The sequence below is a fragment of the Hypanus sabinus genome, chromosome 12 (genome assembly GCF_030144855.1).
Source record: "Hypanus sabinus isolate sHypSab1 chromosome 12, sHypSab1.hap1, whole genome shotgun sequence".
Lineage (NCBI taxonomy): Eukaryota > Metazoa > Chordata > Chondrichthyes > Myliobatiformes > Dasyatidae > Hypanus > Hypanus sabinus.
The window spans coordinates 54482410-54495124 of NC_082717.1; the positions used below are offsets into that span (position 1 = coordinate 54482410).

General features: G+C 36.9%; 1 protein-coding gene across 1 annotated transcript in view; it reads right to left on the reverse strand.

Annotated features, from left to right (window-relative positions):
- Positions 1-12715, reverse strand: part of LOC132402889 (ribosomal protein S6 kinase alpha-5-like) — a 67231-nt gene that overhangs the window by 36059 nt on the left and 18457 nt on the right. Inside the window, exons 4-8 of the mRNA XM_059985946.1 lie at positions 10291-10406; positions 8615-8722; positions 8412-8495; positions 6072-6175; positions 4067-4217 (exon numbers count right to left, since the gene is read on the reverse strand). Coding sequence (XP_059841929.1) covers positions 4067-4217; positions 6072-6175; positions 8412-8495; positions 8615-8722; positions 10291-10406 — 563 coding nt within the window. The remainder of the gene's footprint in view (positions 1-4066; positions 4218-6071; positions 6176-8411; positions 8496-8614; positions 8723-10290; positions 10407-12715) is intronic.

The following is a 12715-nucleotide window of genomic DNA, read 5'->3' on the forward strand; positions in this document are numbered from 1 at the left end:
GTTTATGTAATTGTGTTCTATTCTCAATAGTAAATGTTAAGGGGAGCATGCACTCAGTCACATAGAACATGGACAGTCCCTTCAGCCCACGATTTCTGTACCAAACACAACGACAGATTATACTAAAACAGTCCTTCCATTTGCTGCATATTCATGTATCTAATTGTCTCTCAAATGCTTTTGCTTCCACCACTACCCCTGGCAGCCCATATCAGGCAACTACCCCTCTGTGAGAAATTTATCCTGCACATCCCTTAAATGGCCCTCCCTCATCTTAAATGCACACCTTCGAGGACTTGATATTTCTTTGCCAGAAAAAGATTCTGACTGCCTACCTCATGTACACATTTCATAATTTTATAAACTCCTTGAGTCTCTTCTCAGCCTCTGACACTCCTGAGGAAAAAAACAAGTTTGTGTAATCACTTCTTATAGATCATACACTTTAATCCAGACAGCATCCCCGGTAAAGCTCTTCTACACCTTTTCCAAGGCTTCTACGTCCGTGGAGAGCATTCTGAAAGGCTGCATCACTGTTTGTTATGGAGGGGCTACTGCACAGGACTGAAAGAGGCTGCAGAAGGTTGTAAATCTAGACAGCTCCATCTTGGGTACTAGCCTACAAAATACCCAGGACATCTTAGGGAGCGGTGTCTCAGAAAGTCAGCGTACATTATTAAGGACCTCCAGCACTCAAGGCATGCATTTTTCTCACTGTTATCATCAGGTAGGAGGTACAGAAGCCTGAAGGCACACACTCAGTGTTTCAGGAACAGCTTCCTTCCCTCTGCCATCCGATTCCTAAATGGACATTGAATCTTTGGACACTACCTCACTTTAAAAAAAAATACAGCATTTCTGTTTTTGCACATTTTGAAAATCTATTCAACTTATATGTAATTGCTTTGCTTGTTTATTTATTTATTAATATTGTTTTATTTTATTTATTATTATTATTATTTTCTCTGCTAGATTATGTATTGCATTGAACTGCTGTTGATAAGTTAACAAATTTCACATCACCTGCCAGTGATAATAAACCTGATTCTGATTCTGATTCCTGTAATAGGACAACCAGAATTGTACTCAGTTCTCCAAGTACGGCCTAACAAAGGTTTTATGTAGCTGCAACCTGAGTTCTTGACTTTTATATTCAACGTACCTGACCAATGAAAGCAAGCACACTGTATGCCTTCATTGTCATCTTATTTAATTGTGTAGCTACTTTCAGTAAGCTGTGGACTTGCACCCCAAGATATCTCTGTACATGAATGCTGTTAAGGGTCCTGCCACACATTGCCCTTATATTAGACCTCTGAAAGTAGAACACCTCACACTTGTGGAACAGGACTTGTCATGGATCTCCAGCCAGAATAATACCCTTACACCACTACTATGGCAAAGTTAATTCTGAATCCAAACTTTCAAGTTACCATTAATCCCATGCATCTTAATCTTCTGGATCAGCCTACCATGAGGGAGGGTCTTACTATGTTAAATGCCCTACTACGTAGACAACATCCACTACCCAGCCCTCATCAATCACCTTTGTTACCTTCTCAAGAGACTATAGTTTCCTGGATTATCCATATTTCTGTTCTCGGACAAAGGCAAAACACCGACTACCCTCCAGTTCTCCAGAACCTTATCTATTGCACCTTCTCTATTTGGATATCTATCCATGGCTCACAGATGGTTTGATGCTGCAGGCATATGGTGATCTATGTGCACATCGTTAATCAATGGTATTTTGCAGGATGCTGTGTGACTAGCCAACAAATCCATGTGTTATGTTTGCCCCTCCCTGGTGACTGCCTTTTTTGAAGTATTATATCCACCTCAACCCAAAGAAGACTACAGATGAGAAACATCACCAAGGAGTTGAAAACAATGCATCTTCTTTAATATCTTTTAAAAGACATTACAGTATCTTTACCACCATTATCACATGTCCAAAACTTACTACTGCATTCTTTCCCTGCTCCTTGCAGACTCCCTCTCAGATGCCTCACCAAAGCATGGACATAAACTTCCTACCTCAATCTTCTCTCATCCTAGAGCCAGAGACCAATTCTTTCCCAGTTCTCACTCAATCAAAAGCCTCTTATTACTTAGCAATCAAGATGTGCCATCCAAAGACTAGAAGGCTCAAACCCAGCAGTGTCACAAGGGACAAGAGTGCATCACGGAACCCCCTTTTTGTAAATGCTGATCTTACAGTTGCTAACAATTAACAAAATGAGAATTCCACAGTTACCTATTCCACAATTTCTGTGATACCTTACAAATAAATAACAGATGTCAAAACAGAAGGTAGATATGTTTACAATATGTTAATGCTTTCACTCAGTTTTAGAGATTGCTTGCAAGTAAACTGATAGAATGTTTAATTGTTCAAGGCCAGTTACACATTTTTTGTAAATGTGACATATTCATGTACTGTTTATTGGTAATCTATTGAAATATTGTACAGAAACACTGCAAGAAAGAATGATCCCACAGCATAAGACACAAGTAGCTAATAGATCATGCAAATTTTAGTTTATGAGACAGTAATCTTTTAACACAGGTGTGAATAATGAATCAAAAACACAGTTTTTTTCATCAACGGGGATACAAATTTCAAAAAGTAGTTTTGCAATTAAGCCAATATCTTGCTCAAAGCTTTGTCTTTCAAAATTGTTAGGAGGTATAATAGGTTGAGAAAGAAATTCTATATTATTCAACACTTCCTTTTTCAGAAACAATCTAATTAACAACATGGGGTAAAAGCAAACATTATTTTGTGAAACAGACAATTTTTAGACCTTGCGATGCCCATAAACAGTAAATTTCGAAGTACAGTATAAACTTAACCTTCTGTGGCAGAGCCTTCTGATCTTCCATCTACAGTTACTGAAACAATAGCAGATATCGTGTTAGGAGGTGGGCAGTGTGATGGAGACATGTTCTAATTGCTAAACCTCCAATCACATTCGCCAGTGAAGCCAGACCACCTTGCACTATTGAGAATTTAGAATCTCCTGACTTTTGATAGGCAGCTCCATTGGTAACATTCTTGGACCTGGTGAGATTTTTTTCAGTGCAATTGCACTGTTGAAGGGTAGAAAGTCTCCATAAGAGTGAAATACTTGATAGGAATAGGGCCTTATGTTCAGGAGGTGTTGGAGAAATGGTGGAGATGGATGTGGTGATAAGAGAGAGAACCATATCACAAGGCTGTTTTGAAAAGGAGAAGAATTTAATTATCTATATTCAATATGATCAGATTTACTGACTGCACCTGTATAACAATTCCCTTTAAGATTAAAATTATAATAATTGGAGTTTTGATCATTGATGAATATCAAAGAGATCTGTATTGTGCTGGGAAACACACACAAAATGCCAAAGCAGTTAATCAAATTCGGCAGCAACTACAGAGGGAAATAGTTTTGGGCTGAGATTAGCATTTTGTGTGTATTACTCAAGATTTATAGCATCAGCACAATTAGTTGTGGCCCTGTACTGTGCTGGTTGACCAGTGGATCGTACTGCAGAACTTCACCTGGATCTGCGAGGGATTGAAGGCTGCTTGTAACTCTAAGGTGCAAAGAAAAGAGCAGTGGGTTGGATTACCTTATTCTATATTAGAATACTAAATGCCATATTAGAAGCTCATGAAAAATAAAACATTACATTATGTAAAGAAAAAGTTAGCTAAGTCCACATTTGGTTACATTTTTTAAGTTTCACCATTTCATACAATGTGGTTATTTAACAACTAGATATGTTGAAACGTTCAAAGGAAATACATTTACTCAAGATTTATGTTAAGCAATTGAAGTGGCAGAATTGTTCTGATGGATTTCTACTTCTTTGGCATCAGAAATACCTCTGCCTCAGTTGGTTAAGCCCTGTGATTTAGCTTGTATACTCATTGAACGGGATGTCTCAAGAAGCTTTTAGTCAATTTAATTAAGAAGACTTTCTGTGGTCTACTCGACTGTGACTACTTTCTTTGACTGGTTATTGCTACAACAAAACTCCATCTTACAACTGCTATAATTTCTTATTGATATAGTACCTGGAAAAAAGCATGTGATTTTATCTCTTCAGCTCCCGTTGGCCCTGAACCAAGTCTTTGTTTGGGATCTTTCGTCAGAAGTTTCTGTATTAAATTCTTGGCAGTGGGCCCAATCTCTACAGAGAATGTTGGATCATTTTTTAAGATTCGCCTAAGAAGGAATACATTTATTATTTAATTTCAAGATCAATAATGAGCACGAAAAGAACACATGAAATTCATAGCAAGTTAAGCCATTTAAATTTACTTATTACAAAAATCCAATTTTTTAAGAAAAACTCATGACTGTTGGTAATGAATGAAGATAGTTCCTCCAGATTTTCTTACAGCTACATATAGGTTTTATTTTAGAGGCAAAAAGTCATAGTGTTGTACAGGACAAAAAAGAGCCCTTCAGCCAATCATGTCAATGACCTTTTTGCCCATTAACACCCATCCCATCTGCCCACATTAAGCCTATATCCTTCTATGCCTGCCTATACTTGTGCTTGTCTCAATATCTCTTAAAGTAGCAATTGTACATGACTCCACCACTTCCTTGCAGTGAGTTATATACATCAACCACTCTGTGTAAATACATGTTGCCTAGATCAGTTTTGTAACTCCTTCCTCTTAAATTAAACCTATATCCTCTTGTTTTTGGTACTCCTACCATGAGAAAGAGATTCTCATGTCTATTAGGTCATACACTCAGCCTCCTTCACTCCAGGGAAAACAAACCCATCCTTTCCAACCTCTCTCCAATCCAAGAAGCATCCTGATGAACCTTCTCTGCACTCTCTCCAGTGCAACCCCATCCTTCCTCTAGTTTCGTGACCAGACTATGACAGTTTGCCAAGTAGGTACATAACATCTCAGCATTTATCTTCTAAACTAACTTCAAATGAAGTTGGGATGGCCAGTTAATCACACGTGCTTATAACTGGTGCCTTGAATGAACTACATTGATAATCATTTCCAGTAGGAAGATGTCAGAGTAGGAAGTTAAACCAGGAGTCAAAGAATTCACAAGTAGAGAAAACTGAAGTGTCATATATACATTTGCAGCACAAGTTACTTTATTTATAAAAGAATATGTATTCATCTAGAAAAAATGAACTCAATATTTTTCTGGTCCTTAATTATTGGCCTGTTATATATTTTTAAAGAACAAGTGAATTGATATAGTGCAAATCTGCATTTATTTATATACAAGAATAAAGAAGGAATGTGTTAATATTTTGTGTTGTACCCACAATGAACAGCTTAATGCAAAACATTAATATGCATTCAGGTACAAAATATATTTAGGTACAAAAGGACCTTTTAAAATATAGCATCTTAGTCTGCAGCTATATTAGTGGAAATACACTGATGCTGGAAAATTGCATAATCTCTGAATGGTTTCAGTAGTTTTCTTGTGCATTTTCTTTTGCATACTTTTCTAGCTGAAATGGCAATATTGTTCAATATAAAATAAATCACTGTTCTTTGTCCAGATGCATGTAATCTTGTATAGACTACTGAAATGTGTACCACAGCAACTAAGTGGCTTCAACCAGATTGTGCTTATGAGAAGAGAAGAAATAGCAGATAAAAGATTGTAGCAATTTTTTAGAATTCTGGTAGAGATAGTTATAATCACATTAGGTTCATCACTTTAGAGGCACAACTCTTGTTAACATCTACAACAGAAATACAGTGTCTCATAAACAGAAGATTCCATTTCATACCTTGTGCTAGCAGCTATTTATTAAAATCTGAACATATGGCAGTTTGGTTTATTCACACATGATGTGAGATTGCTGCAATTAGAATGTGAAAGGACATGCTTATTTCCTCAGGACATGAGCTTGCAGTAACAGTAGTATGTTACAATCTTTTATCTGCTATTTCTTCTCAACAAAACATTAGATAGAGAGATTTGATGTGAATAAAATATTCTATAAACAGTACTTCAGTTCTTTATTTTAATTACATACAACATTACAATTTTTGTAGGAAAGGAAAATGCTGTTTGAATCACCTTGAGATTTCCGATTGAGAATTTTTTGCACCATCCACAGTGAAAGGAGATGCTCCAGTTAACAGTTCATACACAAGGACTCCCAGGCTCCACCAATCAACTGCCTGTTGAGAACCAATGATATAAATTGTGTCCAAGGCAGCTCAGTGGCAGAAATCTTACCTCAGGTTAAAGTCCTACTCCAGAGATATACATACATAAAACCTAAATTCAGCTTCTATTTATTTTATAATTTTACACTTATTAAATTGCAAAAAAATTAAAAGAAATTAAGATCACTACAGCGCACATATGAAACACAGTTGTACTAATACAGTTGCTCACTTTTGGTAATAACCTTATCAATATTGTTTGTAAACTTGAGGAAATCTGCAGATGCTGAAAATTCAACCAACACACACAAAATGCTGGTGGAACACAACAGGCCAGGCAGCATCTATAAGGAGAAGCACTAAGTCCTGGTGAAGGGTCTCGGCCCGAAACGTCGATAGTGCTTCTCCTTATAGATGCTGCCTGGCCTGCTGTGCTCTACCAGCATTTTGTATGCAATATTGTTTGTAGTTTGCTTTCTGTAAAGCAGAATCCAAATCTGAGCACAATACTGTATGTGTGACCTTACTAAGATAGCAGGCAAATTTAACCCTTCCTTGCTTATAGGTCATGCTTTCTAGAAATAAAACCAAGTACTTTGTTTATACTATTTATAGAGTTACCAACTTCAGCTACTACTTTTTGTATGTAGATTTCAAATCTCACAGATGCTACCTTTTTTATCCTTCAAGACTGAAAAACGACATTTTTCCAGAGCGAAATAACTGCTATTTCCGAGTAATTTCAGGTTATTCCAAAATTCGACTTGGCACTTCCCAGAGTTATTCACCCTTGTTCCTTTGATGAAACCTCCTTGCTTGTTGTATAATTTTCTGTCCAGTGCACATTTTGGAGAATTTTGGATATATTCAAATTGTTCCTCTGGAAATAACCATCCTTATGCTTTCCAGGGACCCTATAATTTATTCTGGATAGATGGATCACAACTCCTGTGAGCAAATTCCATCTCTTGATCCTTTGGGCATTCACACCATTCCTGCCACATTACATCAACTCAATCTTCTCAATCCCTGGTCTCTCAAGACTCCTAAATTATTGCCTTTTTCTCTTCCTCAACCATCTAGCACCCTAAGGCCATGCCCCATGTACACCCTGAATATCTGATCAACCCAGGTCTCCAATCCAGTGGTTCCACAATGGAAGCTCCAATTTCCACCCCTAAGTCCAGTTCAGTTGTGTGAATTGTTTGCCAGCCTTTCTTTCAGAACTTCATGGCTCCTGGCAACTTACCTTGAAAACTAATGTAACCCTAGACCCAAGTCCCAGATACTAACTTACAGCCTCTCTTCTCACTGAATATGTTGACATTCTTACTTCCCTGTCTGTTCTTTACATACACAGTGCTTATTGACAATAAATACCTTGTTGAATTTTATTTTCAACTAAAATCCTAGTCGATAACAGAAAATTTGTTAAAATTGTTAAAACTTATTATCCTGTTCCCAATCTTGAAAATGATAATCATCATGGAAACTGATAAAATATAAACATACGTAGAACTTAGCCAGTATAAATAAGCAGGCATGCTATAGTTTGAAGAAATATCTTGGCTCAAAACATCGACTGTTTACTCTTTTCCATTGATGCTGCCTGACCTGCTGAGTTCCTCCTGCTGTGTTACTTTGGATTTCCAGCATCCACAGACTTTCTCATGTTTATGCTATAATCTTAACTGAGTACTATAATAGTACAGCTGTCTAACTACTTGCATTCTCCTTGATCTACCTCAACAACTTTTCTCAAAATTAATGTGTCTGCAGTCTTTTCCCTTTTCTACTTAAAGTTTATGCAAAACTAAAATCAACTTGAAGTGTTTTATCTGAACGCTATTTCTACTTCAGGAACACCATTGTGAGAAATTCTATATGGCAGTCTCTATGCCACATAGATCAGGAATTTCATATTGTATATTGGTCTTGGCACACCAGGGCTACACCATAATGAGCATCAACACTCATGAGCAAGACAATTCCCAGTTTCTGTTATTAAGATATTTCCAAAGGAAATGTAGATACGCAAAGATCAGAGCCCACTTCATTGGTAACTGCTGATTAATCTTCTGATGAATTGATCAAGAACGTATTGTATAAAATGACATGTGGAAATTAGAAATTGGTAAAGGAAACTTTCTAAATAAGAGGTTTACATATGGTTAGTTCCAAAAATTACGTTCTAACAAAAGTATAAATTTGTTTATTCAATGATGTAAAAATGCTACTAGACATTGACCTTGTCATGTCCACAACTTCCTCCTTGAATGATCTCTGGTGCCATGTATTCAATGGTGCCACAGAATGAATATGCTTTTTCATTCTAAATAAAAGGAAATGTATGTATATATTTACATTGCAGATCAATTTTAGAACATCCACAATGGACAATAATTTAAATAGCTATACAAATTCTAAGCGTTATCAACCAGCAAAATTTACCTTGTCAATGACAAATTCCTTGCTGAGTCCAAAGTCTGTTAAAACAATATGACCATCACCATCCAATAAAATGTTTTCGAGTTTGATATCTCGATATATGATGCCAAGCTGTCAATAAAAAGGTATTAATAAATTTAGACAATTATAAAGGAAGAATGTGACTGCACTGAAGTGGATGCAAAGAAGATTCACCAGGACGTTGCCCAGAATAATCACTGCAACTATGAGGAAAGACCGGATCATCTACTTTTGAGATAAAAACACAAGAGAACAGGAAAGTATGAATAGATGTAGGTCATCTTGATCCTGAAAAGGATCATAATTGATGCACCATCAATAACTCACACTGAGACGTAAGGCGAGATATCGGCTTTTATTGACTGGAAGAAGGAACCAGGAGTGAGTGTCTATCATACAATGTCTTGGAGACTGAGGCCGAGCGTCAGGCCGCAGATCTCCTTTATACAGGGGCCTGTGGGAGGAGCCACAGGAGCAGTCAGCAGGGGCGTGTCCCGACAGGCACATAGTTCACCACAATAGTTGATCTGCCTCAGGCCTCAACTCCTCTTCTGTACCAGTTCAATATGCTCTCAATTTCCTGATCTTTCAAAAATTGATCGATATCCTCTTTAAATACCTTGAGATGATCCGCCAGGGTAGAAAATTTCAGAGAGGGTGGACTTAACTGAGGTATTCAAAATTATGTGGGTGTGACAGAGAGTGCTTGGTAAGTGTACACAAACATTGCCTTGTCACTCTGCTGTCATTATGCTGAGAGTGCAGACTTCAATAGCTTTCCTGGTATATCCTCATAAGAGCTGATGTGCTCAGGTTGGATTTACAGTGCCTTTCCTGCCGTACACAGTAGAATGTTTCATTTCTTTAGTAACAGGGATGTGTAAATGTGTATATATTGTTTGTATACTGTATTGAAGGTTGACACTTCTGTTTATTTGTAATAGGACTGTAACTACATCGTAGGATGCATCATATTTCAATTCATGTGTAATCTTAAACTAACTTTGTGGGTAATTAAAGATGGCATGAGAGATTGAGACTGCCAACAATAAGTATGGAATTATTATTGTGTTTTCTGGTAGATACATTTTTGTAAATATTGGCAGTTTTCTTTTTCCTACTTTCACTAAGTTTTGTAAGTTTGATTTTTGATGCACTTAATAAACACCCTTGTGCTAAGCGACTCTAGCCATTGTTTCTTTGGTCACAACCCACGTATCTAACAGTGGGACACAGAGTGGGTCAATAACCACTTGGAATAATATAAAGTTTAGAATTGGGACATTCAAAGGGGACTTGAGGAAGAATATTTTTTTTATCCAGAGGCTGCTGAAACTTAGAATGCAGTTTCTGAGGGAGACAAGTACACTCATCATGATGAATACTTGATGAGCGCTTGAAATTTCATGGCATTGAAAGAAATTGAGTTCCAGAAACTGGCCCTGTAAATGATAGAAACTTGATGGCCAGCACAGATACATTGGGCCAAAGGACCATTTTTATGTTGAATGACTTTAAATTTTTTATATAAATTAATTATATCCAAATGGATTTTTACAATATTCAAAGAAAACATAATACCTGTATTGCACCATGGATACAATAATTTGGCATTTTACTTTTGCTCTGTATGACTGGATGTTTTTTTTTACTTTTACCTTATGGAGGTGCTCCAGAGCTAGTACAATCTCACCGGTGTAAATTTGAACCTCGTTTTCTGTAAAGTGCTCTCGTTGGTAAAGATGTGTAAACAATTCACCACCATTCACATAGTCTGCAGAAGGAATTCAAATATCATTTACAATAATAGCTTTAATGTAGGAGCGTAACCCAATAACTCTATAATTCTAAGGTCGTACTCAGACGGTATGAAATGAAAGACTAAGTGACACAAGAAGCTGTTATGATTAATCAAAAGCTTGATTAAGCTGGTAGCTTTATGTGCATTTTAAAGGAGGCCAACAATGTTGAAAGATAGAAAGTTTAAGGAAGGAATTCCAAGGCAATTGAAACTGATGCTACCTCTGCCCTTACATTAATTGAATGGTTTTCTCAAGTAATGTTATGTCTCAGTTTGGAAAAAATTAGTAGAACTTTTGATCCCCGATTCAATTTTGAGAGGAGATGGGGCTCTTTTGCCAAATATTATCATTTAATTTGAATTATTTTATATGGTTTCCTTCCAATCTTATTCTATATAAATATGAATTGGTGGTTGATGACTCTTTTTCTTTTTATATATATATATATATATATAGATGATGGTAAGAAATATTGCTCTGGGGGTTGATTCCTAATAGGTTTTTCCCCTTTTTCTTGTAGTCAGTGGGTTTTTTTAGTTAGATGGGTTTTTTTTCCCTTCTTTTCCTTATATATTTTTTCCCATTTTTATATATTTTGATCAGCTTTCTTTTTACTTCAGCTTTATTAATTGTATACATATTAATTTGTTGAAGTTTTGTATCATTTTATAGCTGTAGAAGATTATGTACCAATAAAAAGATTCTAAAAATGAAAACATGAAACTGATGCTGCTAAGCCAGAACTAGATGTCTCATAGGTTTGTAGAACTATAGGAAACTATATTTGTTAGTAGTGATATGACCATGGAAAATGAGAAATTATAGAGAGAAACAATGTACATTTAACAATTGAAACCCTGCTTAACTGAGAGTCAATACTGATAACCAAGAAGAAATACTTCGGATGCTTTGAGTTCAGATATAGGAAACAGAGTTTTAGAAGACATTTACAGAGAGGCAGGCTGGCTAAGAGCCTCTTGAAATAGTCGAGTTCAAATATAGAAAACACACAGATATGAAAATCTGCACTAGGCTATGTAGTTGCAATTCAATTCATGAGACCATAAGACTTAGAAGCAGAATTAGGCCATTTGGCCCATTGAGTGTGCTCTGCTATTCAATCATGGCTGATCCTTTTGTTTTCTACTCTCCCCACTCCCCAGTCTTCTCTCTGCAACTTTTGATGCTATGTCCAATCAAGAACCTATTAAGCTCTGCCTTAAATATACCCAACAATCTTCACTGATACCTGTGGTAATAAATTCCACAAATTCACCACCCTTTGGCTAAAGAAATGTCTCTGCATCTCTGTTTTAAATGGACACTCCATTATCCTGAGGCTGTGCCCTCTTGTCCTAGACTCCCCCACCATGGGAAACATCTTCTCCACTTCTACTCTGTCTAGGCCTTTCAACATTCAAAAAGTTTCAATGAGATCCCCCTCATCCTTCCGAATTCCAGTGAGTACAGGCTCAGAGTCATCAAACATTCCTCCTATGATAACCCTTTCATTCCCAGAATCATCCTTGTGAACTTCCTCTGAATCCTCTCCAATGCCAGCACATCTTTTCTTAGATGAGAGCCCAAAACTTCTCAATACTCAGGGTGAAGCCTTATCTGTGCCTTAAAAAGCATCAGCATCACATTCGTGCTCTTGCATTCAAGATCTCTTGAAATGAATGTTAACATTGCATTTGCCTTCCTTACCACCAACTCTACCTGCAAGTTAACCTTTAAGGTTTTCTGTACAAGGTCTCCCAAGTCCCTTTGCATCTCAGAGTTTTGGATTTTCTCCTCATTTCAAAAATAGTCTGCATATTTATTTCTAATACAAAGTGCATGACCATGCATTTTACAATACTGTGCATCATTTGCCACTTTCTTGCCCATTCTCCTAATCTGTCCATTTCCTTCTGTTTCCTCAACACTATCTGCCCCTCCACCAATCTTCATATCATCTGTAAACCTGGTAACAAAGCCATCTATTCCATCATCTAAATCATTTATATGCACCATAAAAAGAAGCATTCCCAACACCGACCCCTGCGGAACACCACTAGTCACTGGCATCCAACCTGAAAATAATCCTTTTATTCCCGCTCACTGATTTCTACCAATCAACCAATGCTCTAATCAAATCAGTAATTTTCCTGTAATTCCATGGCCTTATAACTTAGTAATCAGACTCACGTGTGGCACCTTGTCAAAAGCCTTCTGACAGTCCAAACATCCACTGCATCCCCTTTATTTATTCTACTTGTAATCTCCTCAAAGAATTCCA